Below are 19,010 nucleotides of genomic sequence, written 5' to 3' on the forward strand. Positions count from 1 at the left end.
AATTAGAGCTTGTTCCTGTTTCGGTCCATCCCCCACCGCTCATATGTTTCTGGGGGTTTTGGGCCTGACAAGCAAGCTGTCAGCTCCGATGATGAACGAATGGCAAGAGGCTGATCCACATGATGGGTAACCGGTGTATCCAGGGAACAAGCTGGACACTTTAAATCACGAACTTATTTGAGAACTGGGTCAGACAAGTTGGGTGGTTAACCTCCTTTGGGATGAGAAATGTCATCTCTAATCCCGCTCGAGGTGAGCCTCATATGGATCTGGCGCAAGAGGCTTCAACGTACAAGTACACAAGTGAACCAGAGCTCGTTAAGCCCGAGGAGGAGGAGGAGGAGGAGCAGGAGGTGGTGGTGGTGTGGCTGGCTGGCTTGAGCGCCATAATCGAGGGATGACGGCGATGATGTTGACGAGCATTTTATTATCCGGCAATTTTCCACCTTCTGGATAAACTCACAACTGCCTTGGGTGGAAATTTATGTGAAATGTTAAACTTAATCTCTCGCTCCTTCCACCGTGCGTCTAAAGTGGAACAGGTGGAGCTTGAGAGGGAACAGCAGTAGGAGCAGGAGCGCGAAAGAGCTCACTCACATTTTACTTGGTAGTTATGCCGGAAGGCATAACAGCCAAATCTCAAAACACCGATTAAGTCATGAGCAACAACGACAACAACAACTTCTCACACCTTGAAGCTCAATGTGAATCCAAGTTGTGTTTGATATCATGAAATGTCAAGAATTTCAGTCTCTCCGTTGGCTCCAACACTCGTCTGTGGCGACCTTTTTCCTCCGGTTCCCACTCGTATCAAAGACAGTTCTCGGAGAAAATACAAGCAAGCATGCTACACTATGACGAAGGAGGAGGAGGAGAAAGAGGAGGTTAGAAGAGGGCATGAGAGCCTTCATTGAGGTAGAAACACGACACCACACCAAAATTCGTTGCGAATTGAGAAACATTCCAAAGCTTTTGTGGTAACTCAGTAAAGCGAAATTGCGCTCTTTCCAGAATTCCTGATGAAGAGCTAAACCACTCGTGGGGCTTAAATCGCCTTTGATCTCTAATTGAAAGAGTTCGTGCAAATTGTTAACGGCCAAAACGAAGGTAGATTTAATAGAGTGCAATTGTAATTTGTCCACCAACTTGGTCAGAGTTTCAATGTCCAAAAGTGTTTCGTGGCAAGGCTTTCAGGGTACTTGGCAACACCACTTGTCATATCTTAATCAAGTGGATTTGGCCAGCAGGTTTGTTTCTATGCCGACTTGAGATTGCTCATCTAAATTGTATCTTCCAATGCCTGGCATTGATGTTTCTTTTATCATCAAGATCAAATTGTCAAAAGTAATCATGAAACAGTTGACCACCTAACTCTAGTTCAAGTGGTATGGCATAAACTGATTCATTCATTCAAACTGATTGTTTGGTTGACTCGCAGTAACTTGAATCCATATGCAACTTCCTAACGTTTTAGGGTGTACCTTTGACATATCTTACATATTTATTAGACAATTGGTTGCATTTTTGCATTTGTCATCATGCTTATTTACTGCCACTCTCGTTCTGTCGTCTCTTCCGATGTCTTTCAGGGGAAACTGCAGTTTCAAGTGTTTGAGTCAATGTCAAGCCAACTGTGCTGACGTACAGTATTTGTTGGAACGAACGAAAAGTTGTGGTTTGTCGCTTTGGTTTTAAGTTGGGACCAACACAATTTGGTGAACTGCACACAATGCTTAGAGCTAAAACGAGCGACCAACTTCACAAAGAGATAGAAAGGGGGACAGCGCGGCCTTTAAAAAAAAGTTCCATGCTTGAATTGCTCGAAAATTTCTTGAATTATTCATGAACGATTTTAGCACCGGAGAAAAACTCCTCAACAATTTTGAAGGTCAAGTGGTTTTGTCTTCATAACACTTTCCAATCTAGCTTGGCCAATCGATCATAAGTCTGTGGTCATAAGAAGTGGTGGGGGCTCAAGGGAGGGTGACTGCGCACAAGTCGTCCATTCTTTAGAAGCCATGATAATGTCTGTAAGTATGTCAGGGAGAATGGAATGGGGGCCCTGTGGAAAGGTCCGAGGTTGGTTTTACGGTTTGGGTAGAGGGGGAAAATGGAGCGGCAAGCGGATAAAAAAGACCCTCCGGATGACTTTCAAGTTGCGTTGCCTTATCCTCCTTTTATCTTCCGCTTTCCACCATGACTTCCGAGTTCCACATCTATTAGATTTATCGATGTTCCCAACCGTCAGAATTAACGATTCAATTGCGGGGATCCAAAAGTGACGTGAGATCAAACCCATTTAAATCTCGATCTCCTCTTCTGTTTCACCGCTTTTTCGATTCAAGAGGGTGAGTAAATTGAAGTTCCCTCCGATTGAGCATTGGAGAGGTGTTTTATTTTACGACGATTTCAATTACAGTAGTGCTTCGTTGTCAAGTCTCTAGGGACACCTGAAGAAAGAGGGGAGGGGAAGAATGTTGTCGCGTTGAAATCAAGGCTCAAAGGGAAATGACTTGAAGGTTTTCAACACTCTCGATCTTGGAACATGGAACTCAAATATATGCATACCGTAAAATGTGTTGTCACCATAAGCTATTAATATGTGATTGAAAGTGCCTAGAAGCATTTATGGCTTGATTTGCGGCACTTCAATGTCGCATCACATGCTCCCAAATTAAGCATTCATTTGCGGTTTTGCCATGTTGTGTTACTAATCTAATAAGTGGTCTTTTCCTTCAAGTCTAGATCTATCTCTCAAACAATTTGAGGCAATTATGTGGATAAAACGTAGATTTTATGAATGGAACAACTTGATTTTAGGACAATAATCACTTCACGGAGGATGAACAACAACATGTTGAGCAATACTATCAAGCTTAAAACTGAACAGCTTAAACCATGGAGGAGCTCTTAGCAGCCTTAATAAAAACTGAGCGTGGAAAATACATAACCACAATTCATTTGTCATATCCAAAGGCCTATGATTGAGGTGCGACACATTGACAAATGATAAAACTACTCGCACCTATGGTACAAACTAATAGTTTGCCTCTGAAAAACTACCTGCATTCAAGAGGCTTTGAGCTTTTATTATTTGCCTATCTTCTGGGCTCCAGTTTGTTTTCCTCAAGTAAGTTCCACATGACCATGGTCCCTCTTAGTGAAAAGGGAATGGACCGAAAGAGGGAGAGTAATTTAGCGAACAAAAAGCAAAATGAGAAACCCTTAAAGTTAAATGAGTTTGAACGAACAATGAATTGGCAAAGATTAGAGTTTGAAAAGGTTGACAAAAAGTTGAGAGTGGATCGAAATTACATGGTTCAGATACCTGCCAAGAGAAATCAGCCTCAAATTGGCCAAACTTTCAAAAGTCAACTACTGCACAGATTCCAAAGTTGATGGGAAAGTCATCATATTTACTTAAATTTTAGCCCTTAAGTTGTTGTGCCTTGCAAGAAATGGCGTGGGGTATTCAACATTTGTTTTAATTTTCTTCACAACCAGGGCATATAAGACCCTTATGCGACAGGAGTCGTACTTTGTTCATCTGAAATGAAATAACAATGTTGCAAAGGTTAGCTTGTCATTAAGGGCAGCTTTTTTGTGTTTTTCATGATTTTGCTGATTAAAAATTCTTTGTAAGAGGGCTCCACTGAAGGCATGAAAGCATTGGTAAGCTCGTTATTCAAGAGTATTAGCGCTAATACTCAAGGGCAAAAAGAGCGCCCGTCCATTCATTCTTGAGTGCACTTTCAAATCCCTTTTCCAATGCAGAAATAAGCCGTGTTGAAATCCTCTTCTTTAATCTTTATAGCTAATATTCCCGTTACTCATTTCCAAATTCAACGGTAGGAGGGAGGTGGTTGGTTGGGTGAATGGATGGGTGTGTAAGTAGGCAGGTTTGTAGGCACATCAGTGAGTGTAGTTGCACAGCAGTTCAAGGGTGGGCGTCAGGGTGTCCGTCCGTTCAAAGTCCCCAAATGACCCTGAAGTTTCAAACCATTAAATCTCTTTATTTTCGAGCCTCACTTGGAATGCAAACAAAATGCAATCGGACTGAAACGTGGCCAGCTTGAAGTTGAAGTGTACGTGCCAGGCACACTTGCTGCTCATTCGCTCTCCACAGGGACGCACAATTTCAAACAAGAACAGGAGGAAAACAAAGTTGGAACGCGCATATCCCACTGAAAGAGCCATAAACAGCGAAGGGATAATTTTCATTGCACATTATTCCAAACTCAAAGTCTCACTCAGAAGCAAGCCGGGAGGTGGTTTTGAATGTGAACTTGACATTTGAAAGACATTCAACACTACCAATTTTAGCCAATCAGAGGACGCCGAAGCTTCTCGAAACCACGGTCGAGTGTCTTGAAAGAATTCCAAATGTTCAAATACCCCTCACTCACCACCTCAGATCAATAAAGTCTTTGTTCCACGACCAGTTTGCTCTTTAGAGATCCCAGGGCGAGTGTGTGTAGATATTCTCTGCATGCAACCTTTATGTTGATCAGGGGGATTTCTTCAACAGCTCACGAAGTACATATGTATCAAGGACACAGTTTGTGTCTTATCCAATATCTGGTGGTTCTCTGGAGTGCCCAAGGTCTGCAGTGAGTTGCATGATGTGCCCAAGTTTCTTCTGCTTCGTTTTCTCTTTCTCTCTTTGGTTCCCTGGTTCCCCGGTTCCGTGTGTCCCTTCCCATGCTCCACCTGATCAGGAGGCTTGCTCGAGGAATTGTCCAAGGGTCGGCAATTAGAATGCATGAGAGCCAACCATTTGTCCCCTTGAGAAGCCATTGAAAATCTATGGAGAAAACTTTGGCCGAGGCTAGAACCTCCTGAATATGGTTGTCTAGCACGAATACATTGCTGGGGGTGGCTTCTCCTTCTGGCTTCATCCTATGGCCAGAGTAGTTTCTTCTAACTACTCGTTTGGCCAATTTAGACGAGGATTAAGAGCCACTCACTCTACGACAAAAAAAAACTTCTATATCCGTTTTGAAAGCTGAAATTCTGCAATCAGTCATTTGAAATGGAAATGAATTGGATTATTTTCTAGTCGGATCATCCGTCTTAGCCACAAATGAAGGGCAAGTAAATGGAAAAGTAGCCAAGACCCGTTCAAATCGTGTTGACTTTTACATTATTCATGACTTCCGTGGTCACTTGCCTTCGCTCTGAAGTCAGACAAAAATGTGTCGGCCAATGACATTCGAAATGACATCAATTTGCAAAATCGATACTACTCGCCCGAGAGGCTTAGACATCCTTCTATGAAAACGACCAAGAGCTATGAAGTCCTACTCAGCCATAGCAATACGAATCTTGTCAGTGGTATTGAACTAATCCAAGCCTATTGCTATACGGTCCCCTGGTCTCACATAATCATCACATCCTTTTCCTGTTATTTTAGACGATCCTGAGGTGTCTGCCGAACGGTCCGTAGTTCATGGAGGCCTTGGCGAACAGGCCGACTTGTCCTGTCTTGTGTACGCAGATCCAGAGCCCGAAGTGATCTGGTACCGTGATACCATGCGTCTGGATCCCAATGGGAAACGCTACATGGAGAGTCGAGGCAGCCGGCATACTCTTATCATTCGGAAAGTGGAACGTGAGGATCTGGCCAACTACTCGTGCTACGCCAATAACCAGCTGGGTCGGGATCGGGCCTACATCACCTTAAGAGGTAAGAGTGCACATTGGCAAACAAAACACCCATAATTCGTCTCATGAGAGTGCTACCCACATGCCCGCTGGCTGACTGGTCAGTCGGTGACGACTCCCCGCATGTAGGAGTACGTACGTACGTACGCGTTCTAAACATAGCTACTTCTGGAGGGAGGCAACGGGAAGGAGGTCGATAATGCTCGGGATTAAGCCTGAACTCCATTTGGGAACATTTAAGTCTCACTCGGAGGCTTACTTGGATTTGCTCGCGCAAAAGTGCAATGAGAAGACATTCAGGCCCATCTATCTTCAGAGAGCAGAAAATGTCCAAAGTTTTGTCATCCAATTGCAGAACGAAGCGAACTGAGGGCAAAGCAGTGTATGAGAGCGAGGGAAGACGGACGACAAAGAGAAGGACGGGGAAGAGGGAGGGAGGGATCTGTACGAAATTCGTTCTGAAGATCGAGGACGGAAAAAAAAAATTAAAAATAAGAAAAGGAGAATGGCAAGAAAAGACTCCTTTGGGTAGAAAATTGAAAACGAGCCACCATGGTTCCTGGTTATTCATGATTTCCCCGCTCACCACTCTTCTCCGTCTTAACCAGTGAGCATTATACAGCAGCCATCAAGCATCAAGATCCTCTTGTCCGTTGTTGGATCCTGGAAGCAACTCGTAGGTTCCTTCGTTCGTTCGATCGTTCGTTCGTTCGGCTGTTCTATCGTCCGTGTGCCACTCACCATAAACTAGACACAGTGGGCCCTTTGGGACCGAATGTCATCCGGGGAGTATTCAGTTAAGCAACACTCACAGCTCTCGCCTCGTCTGTCATTGGAATCGAGGATGTCAGACCAAATTAAGCTTGTACTAAATTGATTAATCCCCACTGTGCGTGTGGATTCACGATCGCAAGCATGATAACTTGTTATTGTCGAACATCACCATCACTTACGTCCAGCCTCATGGACCAAGACGGGCAAAGGTGTCCAGCCTCATGGACCAAGACGGGCAAAGGTGGCCAGCTTCCAGGTCAAGCCTCTGATTTGCCGTCCTCGTCAAGGCGAGGCCATAAATTTGCTCTCCGCAAATAAGAGAGCGAAGGCAACCAGTCATTGATAATCGCTTGAGACAGTGCTTTCAGAAATGGCACCCACCGCCCATCTCGACAATTTGTTTCGGAGGGCTTTTTAGCCATTAATTGCATCATTCATTTCCCGCGATGCATCTCAGAAGGAATCAGCTTTGAAAGCTATGTCCGGCATCTTCTGCGTTTTTCGTTCAAACTGAAGTTGAACACGATTGCACATCGAGCTCGGGCAGTTGGGTAGTTGGGGAAGAAGTTGGGACCCAAAGTCAGGCCTTCGTTCCTCCCGAGTTCTTACTCGTTCTTACTTGTTCCAGCACAGTTGGCTGCCTGCTAGTTTGGGGCTTGTCATTGGCATGCGGATGAAGGGACTGGGTTCCTATTCTCATCGGATCCATCGCGAGTCCTTCCTTCAACTTGGAACTTTCCCGCTTTCATTTCAAATTACTCTGTTTGTCATTCAAATTTCTGCCCAACCAAGACTTTTGAGGGTGCGTGGGTGGGTGGATGGATGAGGCTCTGATTTGAACATTGAGGACTGAGAACAAAAAGTTTCCCACTCTTTGGCCCCTCTTCGTGGCCTCTCCTTACCTCCAACTACAACAACTACAACCACGACCACTTTTACTACCATTGCAACAAGAAAGGCAAACTTGGAAAGATAGGGCAAAGAATGCACGTGAATTTGACAGGCTAAGCTGTCCGAATCCAGCAGAACGGATTTTCCTGTACAGGTCAGTCAGTAGCCGCACACAATTGGTGGCCAAAGAATCAGCGCAAGAAAGAGAAAGTGGCTTTGGACCTGGAGGGAGAGAGTAGGAGGATCCTTTGTCGTAAAACTTGGGGAACTTTTCGGACTGAGTGCCGTGTGATTTGCTCATTCTCGTTCTGCCCAGGCTCTGATGGTTTTCGTTGTGTTTGTTGTCCGCAGGAAATCCAAATACGCCTGTCTTCAACAGTCAAGTCCTCAGCAAAAGTCAGACGAGCTACACCATTTCGTGGATCACAGAGAGTTACGCCCCCATCGAGGAGTACAAGCTCTTGTACAGGAAAATTCCGGTAAGTACTATTTATGAACAACACACTCCAGGGCCCTTAAAACCTTTCCGATACGCACAAGTCTGCCAATTAAACTGTCAATCATGTCCCTTCAAAGGGGAACGGTAGGCTTGAGTTCTCTTCTCCACTCTTAGACCCCCCCACTCCCCCCCACTCCCCCTGTCGTCTAAAGTGAAAAGGCAAAATCCAATGACGTTCTTAACCAACGGTTTGAAAAATGGTTTCAGAAATTGACGAAACCCTGGAAGTTGCCGTTTTCGGCTTTTGGCTTTCGTTTCCGTTTCGTAAAAAATGGCCACCGACTCTTTGATTGGTAGTACAATTTACATGGGTAGCCTTTAAGAGCTCATGACATTCCATCAGTCTCTAATTGTGCCTGGAAAAATTCCGTAACCCGAGACTTTGTGAAGGGGGATTTGCCAAGAAACTTTTGAACCGATCTTCAAGACATGGCATGGCTCTAACTCTATTGAACCATCTAACGCTCTCGAAGCAATCTATGACGTAAATGGCCTTTTGCGGTGGTGAGAGTGTTGCTTCAGAAGTCAGAACCATTTGTGAGCGCCACCATTGGCTCTTGGCACGAGGTGAGTGAGGCAGTCAAACAGAATGCAGGAATGCCAGAAATGAGTCCAAGAGTCAGAGGAACGAGGCCGAGGAGGAGGCGATTTGCAATCGACAAATTGAGCATCAAGGACCCGTTTAGAGAAGGATAGGATGGCAAAGCATTTCAGGAAGAGCTCTGGAGAGCTTCTTCGATTTCAGTCGGACTTTTTTTCAAGTGGCCTTTCAAGCGAAGGAATCGGGTTATGAGAGCTCAGCGCCCACCTCTACAGCAGTACACACCTGCAAACCGAGGATTTTGCACAATTCCTTGTAGGCAAAACTCCCACAAAGGAAGGGCCTCTGTCAAAGTCAGGACTGGAATCAAAAGGGAAGCGTTTTTCTTGGAAGCCATCAATTCCGGAAGCGGATGGGAAAAACAGCTCTAATTGATTGAAAGACATGCAGGCAAAAAGTTCATAAAACAAACAAAAAAAAATCTATATTGATCACACAATTGTTTGAGGCTTTCGAGCGCCACGCCGAAATTTGAGCTCGCTTGTACCTAAAATACTTATACAATCAAAAACTTTTCTTAAAAGGTTAGTTTGCTGAGCCCTGGTACAATGTGGAACATCTAGTAAGAACTGCTTTTTACGTGGGAGGGACAGCCAACGCTAAAGAGATCACAATTTACAAGACGCACGCACGCAAGTACGTATGCAGTGCCATGGATCCCAATCTGTTCGCTACAAAATGCCAATCCAAGTCTCCGACCATATCGGCTCAAAATTTTGTCCAATATTGGAAAGATATTGGACCGTGCGTGCATTGAAAGTTGTAAGTGGACCATCGTTTGTGCGATGGCGCCCTTTCCCCGAGGCCCAAGGTTGGGCCAAGGACAATTTCGCCCAACTCTAATGTTTCAAATTTAATCATACCACTGCATTTTAACGGAAAGTTGAGCTTTAAGTCTCAGGAAACGACTGACAAGGATTCCTTGCGGTGGTCAAGTGATCCGGTGGATTACGAGTTGTAAATTTAATATCCATGATGATATTCTCAGATATCGGAAAAGTGTTTTAGTTGGACAGCGAGTTGACAGGCTACACAACGACGTTCCATGGATTTTCTACTTCTTTTGAAATTCCAACAATCCATCTTGCTTTCGAGCAAACATTCGCTTCACATCAATTTGGGCTCAGAGCTCCCTTCTGAGTCAACCTGTTCTTTATACTTATATAATTTTTTACCCCAACAGATTGGAAAGATTCGCAGCCTCCTTCACAGGCCCATCCTATTTTTGAGATTTCAGGTTGACGGGGGAATAGCAGGATCGATTTCTATCAACAGTAAAGCTTGAACGAGAAACCAAGCTCATTTTCTGACCTAACAGGTTGAGTGTGATGGGGCCATGGAACAGAGAAAGGGCGAGAAAGACAGAGAAAGGAGCGATGGATGGATGGACTGCTTGTTTTTCTCACAAGGGAACAAACATAAAATAAGTAATCAATTCCTCGAACTTGGTTGGTTGAAACGGACACGTGGTATTGGAAGCGGAAGGCCGGGAAGGAGAAAAGGAACAGGGGGATGGTATCTCAATCTTTATTTCGAAATCGAACCTCTCAGCAGATCAACTAACATACGTGGGCGTTTTTTTCGGGTCTCCAGGGAAATAATTCGTCCCCAATGGAGAGTTGGGTAACGAGACAAAATAACTTACGAGGGCACTCAAGGACACACGAATGATCAAAGGGCCATATTGGAGACGACTTTGAAAATCAATTGAAAGTTTTTTTGTTCCATCTCCCAACTCGAGATATCTTCCTTTGTGAATTTGTTCTAAGAACAACCGAAGAGGTCCCATCTGATAAAATATCCATTTTTCAGAGCTCAACGTCGTCTTCGACAGGCCTTGACCAAGATCGAAGAAGAAGCAAGGACACATCCTCCGCCTCGTCCTCTCTGCAGATGGCACGGTCACATGGAGGAAATCCTTTGATGGTTCCCTCTTCTCCTTCCTCCTCCTTCTCCTCCTCCTCCTCCTCGTCATCATCATCGTTTTCTTCCCCTTCGTCTCCTTTGTCGGCCTCTTCCAATACGGGTGTGATTGGCACTCATGAAGTGACCCACGCATGGCACAACCTGAGGCTCCCTCCTCGAGAAATGATCCCAGGTGGTCCGAAAAACAACCTCTATCAGGAGGCCTATTCGTTGGGCCCGCTTTTGCCTGACTCGTCTTATGAAGCCAAGGTGTCAGCCAAGAACAGATTTGGCTGGAGCCAGACCAGCGAGACCTTTCAATTTTATACGCAAGGAAAAGGTGAGTGCCATCCTGAATGAACGTCACTACTTCTTATCGCTTCATATCAACAAAGATCCCTTGAAAGTGCGTCACCGTTGACAGCCGAGTATTATTTTTTTTTCTGCCACAAGAAGCATCTTATCGTTTTGTCAATATTTACTTTTGATTTGGTTCACTCTCTTTGGAGAACTTGGATCCCTCTATCCATCCATCTGTCCGTCCACCCATCGACCCTCGCTTGGAACAATATCCCTTTACCTTCATGGTGCCAAAACATCTGTCGAAGACGTGTCAAAATTGAAAAAGTGCACACCATCCTCTCAAGAGTCATAACCAAAACAAGTTTGGTTCTAACCTTGCTTTCTCACGCCTCCTTTTTGGAAAGGAAACGGATGTTTACAGTCTGTTCTAGTGAAAGTGATGGCTTTAAACTTCTTTGCTTTTGATTTCAAACAATTTGCCTGGCTTTCAAACCCTTGCTTAAGTAAACCTTGTGAGGAATGTTGATCCAGCCGAATGGTGATCTCCTAAAGTGTACACTACGGTACAGGCGAAAGTTCGGCTCACTTCCATCATCAGAAGTGACTGTAATAGCCAATACAGAAGTAGTAGTGGTATCCCCACCATTTCCATTATCTTGAGCGAGGGCACATTTCTGTTTTTTTTGTTCTTTTGTCATTGAATTTGTGCGGAGCATCTGCAACTTTTGTTCCATTTGATGCCCATATTGTGCCCCTAAGAGTGGCTCGATCAACGAGTGGTTTCACAATCCTCTTCTGTCTCTCGTGCTTTCTTTCACTCTGGAGATGGACAAGCAGCGACAACCAAGTCAGGAGAGCAAACGCATGTCATCCTCTTTGGCAGTGGAGAGTCGAGAGTCGTGATTGGTGATGCCCGGGCTCTGGAAATAGGAGTTTGGGGCAACTTTTTTCCCGGTGGCCCTGGCTCACCAACTATTAATTACCCAACAGAGTAGAGGACAAAACAACTTGGCACGAGAGGAGAGGAAAAAGTTTGCTTTTTTACCCTCTGATAATAATGCTGGCTGGGATCGTTTTCAACGTTCAAACTTGTAGAGTGTGTAGCAACTTGATTCCACCTTTCACAGAACCGAGCCAAGCAAACTCGAGTAGATTAAGTTGCCCCCGAATGAAGAGTTAAGGTCATGGATGGTCAGCGTTGGCTTTAAGCCACTCTTTGATTCATATCTCGTCCCCATGGCCAGTTTCCACCAAGAGTAGCTGTGTAAGCAATGCATCTCCGCCATCCACCACATCTTTCATTCACTGGGATCACTGAAATTGGGAGGGGTTGAGTGGATCCCGGCCAAGACTCGGGTTAATTCGCTTGAAAATGGGACCAAGCCAATTGGTTTATATGTTCATTTTCCACATCATTTTGCCGAGGCGAATGCCATACTTTGTTTCATTCTTCCTCTCTCTATCCTTACTTTGGCACACGCAAGAGCGTCGGAGCAGGTGATCCAAATGCTTAGAGATGATTGTTCCACTTCTTTGCCAATCAATGGACGATGCTTTCTTGACCTAGGTGCTGTGTTTTGAAACTCGTTTCATCATCGAAAATTTGGGTTCTTTTTCTCATTAGACCATCGAAGAGATATCCCATTACTTTCCACCTCTCTAGGACCCTCTGATAGAGTAGCTGAAAAAAAGTGTGTCACCGAGAGACCAGGAAAAGTAACCAAGAAATTGATGGCTTGACCCAAATAGCCAGCCTATCTCCAACATTGCTATAGCCCACTCCACTTGCTCTTTGTACTCGAGCTTGAGCAATATGGCGATATGGCGATATGGAAACGGTGTCTTTTCTCCTTCTCTCTCTCTCTCTCTCTCACATTACTTCTCAATAGAAGTACTTGTAGTGCTGTCCTTTTGATTTGCAAGCCTTTTCCGGGGAGAAAGAGCTAACCCAAAGATTGCAAATACACATGATATCATTGGCGTTTTCTCCAATGGCCATGAAGAAAGGTGGTAGGGGAAAGAATCGATGAACCAGTATGGCACTTTATGCGTTCGAATACATTTTGTCTGTTCGAAGTGGAGGAGAATAAGAGTACAGACTCGAGATGTACTCTCTGGAATGGGATCAGTCATATATTAGCTGTCTAAACGATTCATCCTTCTCATTCATAAAATGGTTTTTACCAATAGAGGATCTCAACCTATATAGGATTCCAAGCATGCATCCTTGGCCATTCAGTCTAGAGTATTCTTTATTCATAAGTCAGAAGGCCCGAGTTAGACCAAAGGATTGTGAAACTGAGTGGTAGTATAGAAAAGCCAGGCCAAAAGCATTTCTCATGGTATCCGCACAGTGATTAGCTCAGTAGTTAGCCAATCATAAAAAGGCCAAGTTGAGCACAATAGAAATTTACTTTTGTAACGGTTTTCGAAGATCTTGAAGGGGAGCCACGTACTGGCCTCCAAAAGAGGTACTCGGTGGAAAGACACTCTCCTAGAGTGCCAAATCCACTTGACAACTGATCTTCGGCTGCTGCAGAGAGAAATAGAGTACTGTCGGTCTAAAATGAGCACCTCTCCCTTCATGATTTTAACTGGATGTCACCGAAGCTGTCTTCGAGGTTTATCTCTTGTGCTCCGAACAATTTCCACTCGCTTGGTTCCCATAAAAACGGCCGCCGACATTAGTTGATCCGTCCAGCCTGTACAGACTGGCTTGTAGCCTTCCATGACATGTGGTCGAGCATGAATATGCAATTACGTGTGCCCTGATTTCCGCCAAAAATGGACTTTTAATAGCATTATTCTCTGCGGGTGCCCCATTGAGTCAAGGGCTCTTGTCACTACTTTGGATTTAGCGTCATTATCCCAAGCCCGCCTCGCTTGCTTGTAGCTTGTAGTTCGCTTGCTTGCTCGGTCGTTTCGTTCTTTGGGGTTGTCGTTCCGTTCGTGAGTTTCCTCCTCGAGCAAAATCAATAGCTCTTCTAATGAAAGAAGGACATTTGCTGGATTGCTACCATCAAGGAAGGCTGAGAAATGAAAGTGGTCTTAGCTAAGCCAGCCTTAATGGTTGTCGACATGACACCTGAGCCAACTGAGCCATGGCAGCTTGACTACCTCATCCGAGTATCACCAACATATTTGACAGTTGTCAATAAATTAAGCGTCCCATCTTGTCAAGAGTTCAATGGGCTGTCGCGCAATTGCCGCTGTAAATTCAATCACATTGACAAAGAGCGTTCACGGCATATCCGTTGAGTGGGAGTGTCTCCCTTTCGAAAAAAAGGCGTTGCAACAGATTTTGGCCTTGAGCAAATTGAGTCACACGGCTATTGCGTACATGCTCGACTCGAAATGTCCATGGTCTGGTGCCGAGACCGATAAAGGCCGTTGGCAATGCCGACTCTGTAAAGGCCCAGAATAGACATGTGGACGAAATCAAACATATTGGTGAGGCTCTTTGGGAAGTAACACAAGTCCTGGGCTGGGTCGGGGGAGGTTCGAATGTCCGCTCATTTATGATACTGCAGTTTGAAGGGGCTTTTCAAGCCTTGATCGTGAGAGAGTCTTTTGGCTTTGTGAATAGCTGAGTAACCGGGCTGAAATGAGAACGACTTGAGTTAGGAGGAGAAACCAGCCAAGCCAGGGCAAGAGAGCACAGAGAAAGGGGAGCATAAGTAGATTTTCAATGAGAAAACTTTGCGAGTATTGAAAAGTTTCCAACGGGAACTCGAGGCCTTCAATGATGAAGATACGAGTGGTACGGCCAACAACAAGCAGCCTATAACAAAAAGGTCGATGGAGGGGAGGAGATGAGCAATGCCACTCAAGAGATCACATTTTTCAGAAGCTCACACATGCCGCCTATCCTGCGTACGTACTAGTTAACCAAGTCCTTGAAACGAGGTCCAACATTGAAAACCACTACCTTGCTTGATGTACGTGTTTTTGATTTGACCATGCGAAAAAAAAGATACGGATTAGTTGGATTAGTTGTTTCTCTTTGGTACCATTTTAAACTTGCTGAGGACCTGGAAACGACAACTTAAGACATACGACAAGCAATTACACCGAGGGATTATGATCCATCAAATGTCAGTTGTTGCTTTTCCATAGTTCAAGTCCTCCTTTGATCCTCCTCTGGAACATTTTTCCTTTCAACTTTGCCCAGGCAAGGTGTTCGAAATAGATGTACTTTACTAGGTAGGGTACGAACATTTTTCAACACATTTCATCTCACATTCATCTAAGAAGGCCCGAAGGGTGTCATACTCGTAGCCTAAGCTCAAAAATTGAAATCATTTCACGGAACCTGATCTTAAGGGGCTTTCAAGTGCTCATCTAGCCCTTTCCAAATACAGGGGATGGTTGTTATACTGTACTAGTTCAGAGCTACTACTCTCACAAAAAGTTACCTCCGATTGCAATGCCGTCTCCAAGGTCCTTGATAAGTCCCCGAGGACAACTGAGTTCATCTCCGGTGACTTCACTCGAAATCTTCAACGGAAGGCCCCACCAGAAGATCCCAATATTGAATTTAGTGACATTCGGTTGATATTAAGTGCTGATTGCGTCATCATTTTCAAACCTGATGGATAATTTTGGAGCCAATGAGGTTGAGCACGAACCGTTAAGATAGGGAATGGGCGAGGGGGGGAGGGCATGGGTCATTAAGTCAAAAGTTATGCTCTCTCAAAGCTCCAAACATAACTGTTCACACTATGAATGTCATTACTTCATACAAGGGGGGGAGGAAATTCAATTATTATGTTTAAAGTTACTGTAGAGTGAGCTTTGAGAGGGTATAAGTTTTGAATCATTTGAGCTTAAACCTAAAATGTAGTTGAAGCCACCAGGGACAATTTTTATTTCAATCATATGGAGTCAAATCGGAAAGGTTAATTCTTGATCTCAACATCCCCATTCTTATTACAGAGGTTCATGAATTGAGCCATCTTCGGAAAGAGGAGCTTAAAAAGTGACCTACATACTTATTCCAACGCAATCATTTCATGTTTGCCATTGCCCTTATTTACAGTCTCACTATGATTGACGGATGCTAGAGAGAATTGAATGGAATAATAGTATCAATGAGGAAGCCAAAATCGACGTACTACATCTACGTGCGATATACTCAAGAAAAAGACCAACATATTTTCAGCCTTTTTTTTTTCATTTTATTTTCGTCAACCGGGGACAGAGTAAAAATATAGCAAGGAAGAGCAAATGTATTAGCTGATAAGTTTGAATGAGAAGGGCGCTCAAGATTTTAGACTCAGCGAATCATCTGACACGTGATAAAATACGAATTTTCTATGAATGTCTAAATCTTTGTTAAGACGTATTTTTTTTTAAAGTACGATTCTATACCTAATCATCCCCGATTACCTTAGGCATATCGCACGTGAATATCTTATCGATTCTGTCACTATCATCTAACGCACATCGAACATACGCCTCTATTTCCGATTTCCGATTGGGCGTAGACATGCCCAAATGGTGGGCCTAGAAATTGGACAATAATATCTCAGAGTCAAGAGGGCCTTCCGTTGGTTTTCGTTCCTCCATCGTTCTCATTCTGGGCGTTTTTTTTTGTCGCGGTCATCACTTAGACGTACGTCATTATGAAAGACGTCTAGCGTAGTTTTCTTTTGAAAGAAACTGCCCAAGGATGATGAGGATGCAATACTCTGGCAGCAATTTGTGCCCAAAGAAAAGCTGAACTCAGAGGTCCTTTGAAGCTCTAGATAGGTAGATTGCAATAAAAAGTTATTTCCAAATTGGTCCGAATCTGGGCAAGATCAGTATCTTTTGGGGTCTGAATAAAATGCTTTGGTGCACGTGTGAAAGAGAGAGAAGGAGGGAGGCAAACAAGGACTGTTTTGTATTGATTCTTGTGGAGCAGAAGTACGCTGAAAACACGGCAAGTATATTTGCAATCCTTCCACGTTGTGTGTGCTTACTCTCACTCGATCTCTGAAGGTTGCTGTAGCAAAGGTGAAGGATGACGGAGAGAAAGAGGAGAGCCTCTCAATCTCGAGCCAACAAATACTGCTATACAATAACCGCGAAAAAACACGAGCAAACATTCCAAGTCAGGAAGTAGATAAAAAGCCAAGCAATCACGATGACTTATAGCCAAAAAATGACATTGAGGTCACGACCTCCACATCCTTCTTGGAATATTGGCGGGGTCTGATTCGACTTCTGTAAGACGGGCTGATACAGACTTTGTGATTGTACAATGGTTGTTCGGATTGGTCTTTTGGGAGGGAAATGCCCAAGACGATGTCTTAATAGGCAATTAGAAAAATCTTGGAATTTCAAGGCGCCCTAGAAAAAAGTGACAAGTGGATGCCAAGCCACGTTGATGAATATCTCCTTTGAGTGAGCGTACGTGCTCGTTCTGGAGTGGTGGGGATCAGAGGCAAATGGAAACTTGACTACGAATGATTTATCGACATTTGAACTTTCCCTCTCCCTGTCTGTTCCCCGTTTTCCCTTTTTTCCACTCGTATATCTTTGTTATCAATTTCATCGTGTTCCATCTCTTTCTCTTCTGTTCCAGGTACTTCTCCGCATCAAAACTTTGTGAAAAAGCCCGAAATCCAAGATCTGGGCCTTTCATCTTCCGCGGCCGTGGACTCGATCCACAGTGGTGCATCCTCCTCTTCCTCCTCCTCGGCCTCAGCCTCGTCCTTGTTCTCGTCAAGACACGTGGTCCTTGGATCAAGGATCCTTCCGCTCCCTCTTGGCTCTTTGGGTGGATTTCAGGCGGTTTTCTGCCAAATGATCACTCTTCTCACTGTCATATCATTCAAGTGAAGAATCAAAAACTGTCTCCGTCTGTTAGGACAGCAAGAGGAGCCTTCCTCAGGGAGGATGGCAGAAAAAGTGTTCCAAAACGTGCTGTTCCACCACCGAGTTCCGGAGTTCCGATCCACTAGGCTCGACCGGGAGCATGGAGCTAAGGAGCGCAAGAAACACAACTGGAAAATGAGCACCAAATACATAGCAGTGGGATGTAACCAGCCATGAGGTGGAAAAAAACTGGAACACAACGACAACTAAGACATTCAACAGACTGATGTGATGGTCGCAAGACAAAAAATCACTACTTGAGTGCAACAACTTTGTCTTAATGTCTCCTCTTGTTTTCGAGGGACGGACGCAAAAAGTGCCCACCAGGCCTGCCTCGAAATCGTCCATTGGTGAAAATGACTTTTGCAGATGAGTGCTAAACTCCCCTTTGAAGCCGCTCAATGAGCCTCTGTTGAGAACCAATGCGGATTTCAGGCCAAACTCCGTGAAGCTTTCAAAGTCAATAAGAAGCACCCACAAAGAACAACCCACCTTGTTAACCGTTGAATTGACCCCCCCCCCACAATTCGTGCACTTGAACAAACCCTCATTGTTTTGACCAGAACATTTCATTAGTAAAGAATCTACCCAAACCCAATTGAAACCCACTTTTTCGAGACAACGTACGAGTACAAATTTGCTCTGTGAGTGAAGGCGCTGTTTTGACCGGCCAGAATCGTATCTTTGAATCAAAACTCAAGTGCGGGCCTGAAGTGATATTCAGGCCACAAACGCCGCATCAGGTTCGTTTAAGGACACGAAAGCCCCAAGTTTGAAAGCGTATGCCCTGAAAGAGGGTCCATATTGACGACGAAATTCTCTGACTAGACAACAACGAATGGAAGGATGATGAATCACTGACTTCGGATGAATAAAGAGATTATGATACTTTTAGCCTCATTAAGTTCTTACAGTTTCATGATCGCATTTGTAGAGAGTACAAATGATAGGAGCGCGGTAAGCAATAATATCCAGATAGTACAAGAAATGCAAGATTCCAGTGTACGTAAAGTGCATTGATATTCCACGAATGAGCTCCTCAGACGTATTAATCAATATGAGTGATCGTATCCAAGCTCAAAGCTGATTAACATGGGTAAAAACACGGACGTAGGCAAGGGCTGGAAGAAGAGAAGTTCAAGATTGCTCCAATAAAATCCGATGAAGAAAATCCTCTAATTCCTTTTCAAGGACTTGTCTTCCAAACTTGCTTCGCTGATTTGCTAAAAAAAAACCGTCCACGTCTTCAACTAAAAACATTGAAAGTGGGACAATATCAAAAGTTTGAACATAAACTCTATCCAAAAGGTGGAAAAGCTGGAGTAATGAGGCGTTAAACGAAAAAAACTAGAAAATTGGTAATGACATCAATTTTCCACTCGTTGCTGGGCTTTATGGATCAATAATTGTTGATCATGACCTAGGCGTAAAACACGGAAGGGCCTCGTTGTTGTATGGGTTCCTGGTTTTATTCAAATGCATTAACTTCGGGTTTCTATCTCATCAAAAAAG

General features: G+C 44.2%; 1 protein-coding gene across 1 annotated transcript in view; it reads left to right on the top strand.

The window, feature by feature from the left end:
* The window catches only part of LOC131890482 (brother of CDO-like), a 44,554-nt gene extending 26,162 nt beyond the window's left edge, over positions 1-18,392 (top strand). Inside the window, exons 4-7 of the mRNA XM_059239832.1 lie at positions 5,414-5,686; positions 7,681-7,808; positions 10,242-10,674; positions 17,206-18,392. Coding sequence (XP_059095815.1) covers positions 5,414-5,686; positions 7,681-7,808; positions 10,242-10,674; positions 17,206-17,462 — 1,091 coding nt within the window. The 3' untranslated portion in view covers positions 17,463-18,392. The remainder of the gene's footprint in view (positions 1-5,413; positions 5,687-7,680; positions 7,809-10,241; positions 10,675-17,205) is intronic.
* Positions 18,393-19,010: the final 618 nt, after the last annotated feature.

The sequence above is a fragment of the Tigriopus californicus genome, chromosome 11 (genome assembly GCF_007210705.1).
Source record: "Tigriopus californicus strain San Diego chromosome 11, Tcal_SD_v2.1, whole genome shotgun sequence".
Classification (NCBI taxonomy): domain Eukaryota; kingdom Metazoa; phylum Arthropoda; class Copepoda; order Harpacticoida; family Harpacticidae; genus Tigriopus; species Tigriopus californicus.